We start from the raw sequence: 8,602 nt of genomic DNA, 5'->3' as shown, positions 1-8,602 counted from the left end.
CTGGCACTGAAGTGTGCAAGTCTTAAAGCTGTCAAGTTACAAGACCCTTGCACACCTAACCCTTTAGAAAAAAACCCAGGGGTGTTCAAACTTGACAGCTTTAAGACTTTAAGGTTTAGATAGGACTCTTAGAGGCGGGCAGGACGATTGGTGAGCCAGCCAATCAGTGAACGGCAGATGGAGCAAGCGTGGTGTGGATGGGCGGGGGGAGGGAGCTGGAATAGGGTTCTAAATGGCACGGTAGATTTGTGGAACCTCTTCTATAGAAGAGATTAGAATTGGCAGGAACCCACCCCTGGTCTAGGAGCAGGAATGTTGAAAACAGTATTAAAGATAGCAAAGTAGAGATTAAAAATATTCACACTCCTGTAAGCGAGGCCAGCTCCAAACAATTCAGTGTACACTCATTCTCTTGATCCCTGCTCACGTGTATTCAGCATCAAACTCTGAAGGCTTGAAGAAGGCCACACATATGAACTGCTTCATATATAACCTTAGGACAATCATTTTAATTAGATTGTTGAACTAGCTTCAACTTGCCTGATACATACAGTTCTAAATTATAACATTGTACAAATGATAACTTCACAGCAAAACAAATTCTGCTGCAAAGAGATCTGTCTGAAATGCCAATAAAATGTATTTCATCCTGTTCAAATTTAATATTGCAGTTGGTATGGGAAGCTGAAACATTAGGAGTAGTAATAAATGAAATAAATCCATATCATGGTTAGCAGGAAACTTTTATTCAACATAAGCACATTACTCCTTTGAAAAGTATTTTCTAAGATAAACTTGCCAAACCACAAACATAGAGTATTTTTACAGTACTTGTCCTAAATGAAGCTTGTAAAGACCTCAAGAATCCAGGACCTGTTGAAAATAAAGTACACAGGCAAGCAGTTTCTATGTAGAACATAAGTAGAAGTTTTGCAGAGATTACAGTGAATGATCAAACTCCTATTGAAGTACCTTTTTTTAATGATGTGGGCAAGAATCGCAACTCATTTAAATCCACAAAGGCCCAACTCTGGGTTACTAAGTTTCCAGAGATTACTCGTGAGTAGTTCCATGGATTATTAGTTCTCATCATGGTGGTATATGCTATCTGTAGGGTTCAGACAAACGTAAAAAGGAACTTAAATAATTAACTTTGCTCTAAGGGAAGGGGAGGGGAATCTTCTACTCTGACAATCAACATCCTGGCGGGCTTAGTCTCCTACAACTAGGATGCTAGTTTTCTTTATAAAAATATAGAAATATGAGATAAAGAGATTTTGATAGACAAAGTAGGCTCTCCATTTTGTAGTTTGAAGGAAAGACAAATCCTTTTGTGCATAGACTTTCGTTGTCTCTCAACCTCATGTAATGACTACCCTCATGCATAGCGTTACGTATCACCAACTTGAGCAGGATTTCAAAAATAATTGGATAATTACAAAGTGCAGGTAGTCTTCAACTTATAATGGTTCACTTAGTGACTGTTCGAAGTTACAACAGGACTGAAAAAAGTGATTATGTCTGTTTTTCACACTTGCAACATCTCCATAGTAATGAGATCAAAATTCAGATGCTTGGCAACTGACTCATCTTTTGTGACCTGACAAATAAAGTCAATGGGAAAGCCAGACTCAGTTAACAACTGTGTTACTAATTTAAGAACTGCAGTGATTCACTTAACAACTGTGTCAAGAAAGGTCATAACATGAGGCAAAATTCACTTAACAAATGTCTCACTTAGCAAGACAAATTTTGAGCTCAGTTGTGGCTATAAATCAAGGGCTATCTGTAAACGTTCATGGATATGACATTCAAATAAATCATGTAGAAATCACAAAGCTTGACCCATAGTACCTGCAGGCTACTGTTCCCATGAGAAATGGTATTTTGGCACCATGAATCCATTTTTCTAAGCAAAATAGATGGAAGTATCATTAATATTGTGTTTCCCCGAAAATAAGACCTCCAAAAATAAGGCTCCAAAATAAGTATAAGGGCTTATTTTAGGGAAAACACGATTTCAGGGTGATCAGCTCGGTTGCGTGCTCCGTCTCCTCAGCATGCACACAAGACCCAGCAGGTGTGCGGGACCAATGGTATCTGGCAGCAGCTGCACAAGAGCAGAAGGCGTCGAGAGAAGCAAAGATGAGTCTCTCACATCCAGCCGCCGCTGCAGCGCACTGCCGCTCAGCTTTCCTGTGGCTCGCCCAGATCATCTGCCACCCTCCACCTCTGTTTCTGCCTGCTGCTTGGACAGGTAGTCAATTCACCTCACCTGTGCTCACAATGCCAGACACCATTGGCTGCACATGCTTGCTGCCTATGCTGGCCACACCCATCCCCCTTCACTAGGGCTCACTTTTGGGGTAAGGCTTATATTAGGCGCAAGCGTAAAAACAGGCTAGGGCTTATTTTGTGGGTAGGTCATATTTTCAGGGAAGCACGGTATTCTGCAGTGAGAGGCAGATGAGAAAAATCAGATGAGCAGCAAATTAAACTGGTCAACTGCTTTTTAAAAAATGTATCAAGAAAGGGGCTCCGTCTTCTCTATCCAATAATATTACTCATTGAGTTACTCTCCTGGGTAGGTTGCAATTTACAAAACATTTGACAGCATTATTCATGCAGAGGATTGAACAAAAACCAAGAAGGAGCTTCAACCGAGATTTGTGTGGTGATTATTAGGATAATCAGCAGAAACGTTCAGTGCATCTAATCCTAATGCTCTGAACACCCCAGAGATATTTTGCAGAGGCTAGTCCCTAATACATATACAGAGGTAACAAGGGTTTCAGCCTGCATTGCAAATTTCTGAACATTTCTCCAGGAAAAAAAGGGGGGTGTCTGTGGTTTCAATTGGAAATAATCTGTGTGCATCTGCAATAGCAAGCTGCATCCTTCAGGGGTACAAAACACTGGAAACCGTGTCTGAGCTATTTCTTTTCAAGGTGAGTCACTTTAAATCACGTCCATATGGTTCTGCCCAGGGAACGGGCTATTTCATAGGTGTTGATTTTCCATGTGGGATTTTTTGTGCCATCAGGATATAATTAGGGTAACTAAAATAGGCCATACAGTGAAAGCCAAAGCCTTAGCAAGTACATACTTAAAGCCTTAGCAAGTAGACGCAGTACTCACAGATCAGTCACTACATGCAGTTTTGAGCAGCTTTTATATGAGCGTTATGTCGTTCTACGGGGAGAACCAATCTGCTTTTCAGAATGTTTCTCACCATTTTTTCTATTTACAGAGAACGACAAAGAAAAGATCTGCTGGATCTAATGATTTGTTCATTCCCCACAATAGCCAATTGGGTGTTTTATAAGCAAAATGACTTTCTCTTACATTTGCTCTGCATAAAAATATTCAGTACATCTTGCACTTTTCAACTGTAGCTGAAGGCTCCGCAGAGTAAGGTAAAGGTAAAAGTTCCCCTCGCACATATGTGCTAGTCGTTCCCTACTCTAGGGGGAGGTGCTCTTATCCATTTCAAAGCCGAAGAGCCAGGACTGTCCGAAGACGTCCCGTGGTTAGGGAGCTGGCAGGACTAAATGCCGAAGGTGCATGGAACGCTGTTACCTTCCCACCAAAGTTGGCCCCTATTTTTCTACTTGCATTTTTACATGTTTTTGAACTGCTAGGTTGGCAGAAGCTGGGACAAGTAATGGGAGCTCAGTGTTACAAGGCACTGGGGATTCGAACCGCCAAACTGCTGACTTTTCTGATCAACAAGCTCAGTGTCTTAGCCACTAAACCATTACATCCCTTCTGTAGAGTAAATTCGGGTACACATAGTACCAGCAACAGATTGAAGCCATCTAAGTTAATGGTCAGCACTATATTATCTGGCAGCAAATCTCATAAATTGTGTATTATGTTAAGTAGTTAGTTCCTTTTATATATGTCACTGTGTCTTGGGATGACCTTGTGTTATGTCTTCCACACCCAAGCGTAATTTTGTACATCTCCATCATGAAATATATCATTTGTGTTAAACTTCCAGTACCTTAATCTAGAAAGAGGCTTCTGTGTACAGTATCAGCTTTGCACAAGAAGGTGCTGGAGAGACTCCCCTGTTCATTATCTACAACCAGGCCTTAATTAAGTTGTTGCACACTTCTTTTAATGGGAGTTCTCTGATCCTGTAATTACTAATAATTAGATTTGGCACAAGGTCTAGTTTAAAACTCATTTATTCCATCACTGAAGTGTATTATTTATTGTTATTATTATTTAATTAAATTTGTAAGACACCAACTCCCAACAATCTAATAAGCAGCAATGTTTTACAGATGATCAGATTTCTGAATCACAGTAGTGTTTTAAAACTGAAATAAAAAGCATTGAAATACTGTAGATATAGAAACTCTAACTTGAAAGATCAGTAAATATGACATCAGAATGCAGCCACAGCTTAATACAGAACATTTAGAATTTGAAAGTGTCAGGGTCCTAGGAGTTCTGCACTCATATGATAATAGGTATTCCAGGATCCGCTGCTTTCTCTTTGTTGCACCATATATCACTTTATGTATTATAAAGAACTCCATAATACTGTAATCTGAAGTAAAATCTGACAGTTTGTTTTTATTCCAGTAACTTTTTCTTCTTAAAAAGATGTACGTATATTTCTAATCCAAGATTTCAAATACAGTATATTCTGCATGGAATTCATACGGCCCTATTTATATAGTTCTCTACTAAATAATTATCTTTCTACAAATATAGTAGCAGCTATGAGTGTAAATATCAAACATTCTTATGGAAAACCATTTTTCCAAAGATGAGTAGAAATAATACTTTTATTAAATTCTTAAGTAAAGTTAGTTAAAGATAATAAAGAAACAAATCAATGGATCTAGGCTTATTTCTATATTCTTTGACTCTGTCAGCTCCAAATGTTTTGTCTCCAAAAAGTTTTACACCTAACATGCAGAACAAAGTTGATATTTTGAAAGAACAGGGCAATAGTGATATCAAACTAATGAAACAGCAAACAGTGCCTTTGTATCAAACTGTATTGAAGTATATATATTATAAATCCCAATCTAACCTTATTTGAGAAATTTCAATTCTAAATCTGAGAACACAGAGAGTTTTATAAGATCTTCAGCATGTCTAAATGTGTAGTGTATATTATGCAGCATAGGATCTGAGGCACAGTGGAGCTTCCGTTCAGTTCTATGAGAATTTATACAGGAGACAATAAAATGACTAATCTGGAAACAACAGTTATGATAGAGATTTCCCCAAGGCCGCTCAAATCTTCACGAAGCATTCAAATAAATTGTGCATCCTTTATATATGATTAAAAGGGGCTTTTCTTGACAATCAATTTTGGAGTGTATTAAGAGAATATAAGGAGTCTACTAATGAAGATCTGAGTCTGGATTTAGGAAACATGGTTAGCATTAATGGCTTGGACACAGGGACAGCATCACTAACTATTTTAGTAAGGCATGCATAAACTGAAGTGTGTTACTGGATAAACCCATATCACCACATCTTGCAAAATCTATCAACAAAACCAGTGCCTGTTTGCATTCAAATATTTATATAGAATTAGTACATTTCTTATTTCTGTATGTAATTCTTTAATATTATCAATTGACATAACACATTACAAAAGCATATGAAACATACCAATCCTTTCTCTGTTCCTAAGCATCATTCCAACTGTTAGCAGAATACACCAAATGCCACAAGGGAAAATTACTGCCTACTTGCATTTCAAGATCCACCCAAGCCTGCAACCCCATTCACTCTGGTTTTTGTACCCTAATATATTGGGTACAAATCAAATGTATTACTGTGGTGTCCTATTCAACACTCAATCATTTTCAACTTGTCAACATTAAATGCAGCAGATTTCTAACAGAGAAGGGCAGATGATTTAAGAAAGCACCAAAAGGTATATTATATAGTGTAGCAAAGCGTGCTGGACTGATTATATGGACATCTAGTTGTTGAGCTCCTAAATATGAATCCTGATACCTGAAATGTGGACTATTTTGCAGTCCTGCTCACATTTGAAGACTCTACCACGACAGGGGCAACAGGGAAAAACATATAAAATAAAAAATACAAACCAGTAAACAGTGCTTCAAAAAAAAAATAGCCATTCACATATATAACTGTATATAAACACACATATACAAGTGATTCACAAAAGATTAATCACTTGTATATGTGAAAAGAAATTTAAAAGCTTCTCCCATATTAAGCTCTTCTGGAAAATATTGCAACTGTATTGTGTGCTACTTCAGAATAAAGGGAAGCCATTCCTTTTAAACTTTTATATCTGTGCTATCACGTGTACCAACAGATATTCACTTTAAATGAACATCCTTCTGAGAACTACAACAAAAGTTGAAGTCAAAATGTGGAATATTTTTAAAAGGTGGAAATCTCAATTGAGGATGGTTTTTCTGTTGTTAATTTTTTTATTTGTGTCTAGGAAACCAAGCAATATTTATGCAGCTGTGCTTAGGAGACTGTCAAGAGGAGTGATAGTCTGAGCTGGTTTTTATGTTCTATGCTAGACAGAGATTGCAAAATATGAAAAGCCATGGTCATCAAGATAAACTCTAAGTGAGGACCATGAAGGAGCCAGAGGGGGAGACCGGTGCAGCAATGGCTCAGCCCCTGTGAAGCCTGAACAGAAATGGAAGTTGGTTAGTTGGCAGTGGGGTTTAGGGCAAACATAGCTGCTATGTTCCACAATGACCCAAATGCACCCTAGTTACTGTACTTAAAACTCTTTTAAAAACAGTTGTGTGCATAGGCTTCCAGAAGTCGAGGGCTCCAAACTACTTTATGCAAAAGGCTGTAATACAGCAACATACATTAGGGTAATACAACAGTTGTCTATTAAAATAATATTTAAAGTATATCATGCTGGACACCCATTTCATTATCAATCATTTTGAAATACTACATATTTCAAAGTTTCTTGACATAACAATTCAGTCCAGAAATTATCATTCTGATGGCTGTTCACAGGGAAAATAGAAAAGTGAGCTCAAAGAGGAAATACATCTCATTTAAATCAAGCTTAGGACATTCCAGTGATTCTGGAAGAAAAAAAAATCAGAAAGGATCATTCTACATAAAGAACAACTGAAAAGGGATTTAACCAGCATACAGGTAGTCTTGGGGTTATAATGGAAATTGGGACTGGGTAGGGGGGTGCTGCAGGATGGTGAAAGAGCGGGAGTGACATACTGGAGCAACTGGCAACCTTCCCTGCTGGCTTCCTTACGTAAGGTAGGTTGGCAAATAGCAATTCTATAACATGGTTCCCGGTGATAGCAATAGCAGTTAGACTTATATACCGCTTCATAGGGCTTTCAGCCGTCTCTAAGCGGTTTACAGAGTCAGCATATCGCCCCCACAGTCTGGGTCCTCATTTCACCCACCTCGGAAGGATGGAAGGCTGAGTCAACCTTGAGCCGGTGAGATTAGAACCGCTGAACTGCAATTAACAGTCAGCTGAAGTGGCCTGCAGTACTGCACCCTAACCACTGCGCCACCTCGGCTCTTATGTTGCATCACGAGCCAGACACGCAGAAGCTCAGATCGGAATCATGTGACAAGGGTGGTAGAATGGCCAAAACATCTTGAGGACCAGTCGTATTTTCATTTTTTCAGTGCCGCCCAAACTCTGAACGATCACTGAATGACGTTATATAACTGGAGGATTTCTTGTATTGTGCTTGATTCTTTTTCTAACAAGTAATTGTTAGAAAAGTAACTTTACTGGCTGGGGAATTCTGAGAGTTGAAATCCGGCAGGCTTAAAGTAGCTAAGGTTGGAGACCTCTGCTCTGTAGCACTCAAATTACCCAATCCATACCAAACATCTACTGTATTCCCTCCATTCAAATCATCCATGCTGGAGTGGCAGAGTCTGCTTCTTCAAAATACTGCAGTTAGAACATTTCCCTGTTTAATACAGAAATTCTAGTACAATGGATACATCCAAATATGAAGAGGTCAGTAACAAAAGTAAGCATTTTCAATAAACGGTAACATTTTGCACATATCCACAATATTTGTTTGCTTTTGAGAACAAAGAAGCAAGTGTGCAATAACTACTTTGCACACCAATAGAAACATTACTAGTATAGAAATCTCAACACGGATCACATCTGCATTTTTATACAAACATGATTTGCAGGATATATTGAGTAATCAAATAATATTGACATGTCACATAATAATACTTATTGCCAGTCAAGGCAACTGATTAAAAATTGTGATACACTCTAGAGTCCAACAGATTAAAAAATAGAACTAGTTGCCAGTAGAAGAATGGTCTGCTTTTAGTACCGCTTCATATGGCATTTTTTAAAAAGCTGTTGGGAGTGACCATGATGATTCTTTCGGATGGTGGATCGATTCTGGCTCCAGAGTCAGTTCTGGTGGGTCACAGGAGGATCGGGGTTTGATGTATCTATGTGGATAGATAAAGCTGCTAGAACACAACAATAAAAAAGAAAATACAGTGAAAAGTAATGCCAAACAGATAAAAAAATCTACCATTTTTAATATCAAGATTTATGTGCCAAACCCCACCATTTATTCAATCCTGTTGTTACTAA

At 38.4% G+C, this 8,602-nt stretch overlaps 1 protein-coding gene across 6 annotated transcripts in view; it reads right to left on the bottom strand.

The window, feature by feature from the left end:
* Positions 1-724: 724 nt before the first annotated feature.
* Positions 725-8,602, bottom strand: part of GPATCH2L (G-patch domain containing 2 like) — a 47,375-nt gene continuing 39,497 nt past the window's right edge. For 5 of the 6 annotated variants that reach the window (XM_087724553.1, XM_087724540.1, XM_087724563.1 and 2 more), the window contains one exon: positions 725-8,475. In XM_087724553.1, the coding sequence (XP_087580679.1) occupies positions 8,414-8,475 (62 nt within the window). In that variant the 3' untranslated portion in view covers positions 725-8,413. The remainder of the gene's footprint in view (positions 8,476-8,602) is intronic. The other variant, XM_014071793.2, reaches the window with a different exon arrangement.

The sequence above is a fragment of the Thamnophis sirtalis genome, unplaced genomic scaffold, assembly GCF_051295495.1.
Source record: "Thamnophis sirtalis isolate CommonGarterSnake01/CBP01778 unplaced genomic scaffold, rThaSir2_p1.2 scaffold_1, whole genome shotgun sequence".
Classification (NCBI taxonomy): domain Eukaryota; kingdom Metazoa; phylum Chordata; class Lepidosauria; order Squamata; family Natricidae; genus Thamnophis; species Thamnophis sirtalis.
Note: the sequence above shows the minus strand (reverse complement) of the source record. Positions and strands in the feature narration are given on the sequence as shown.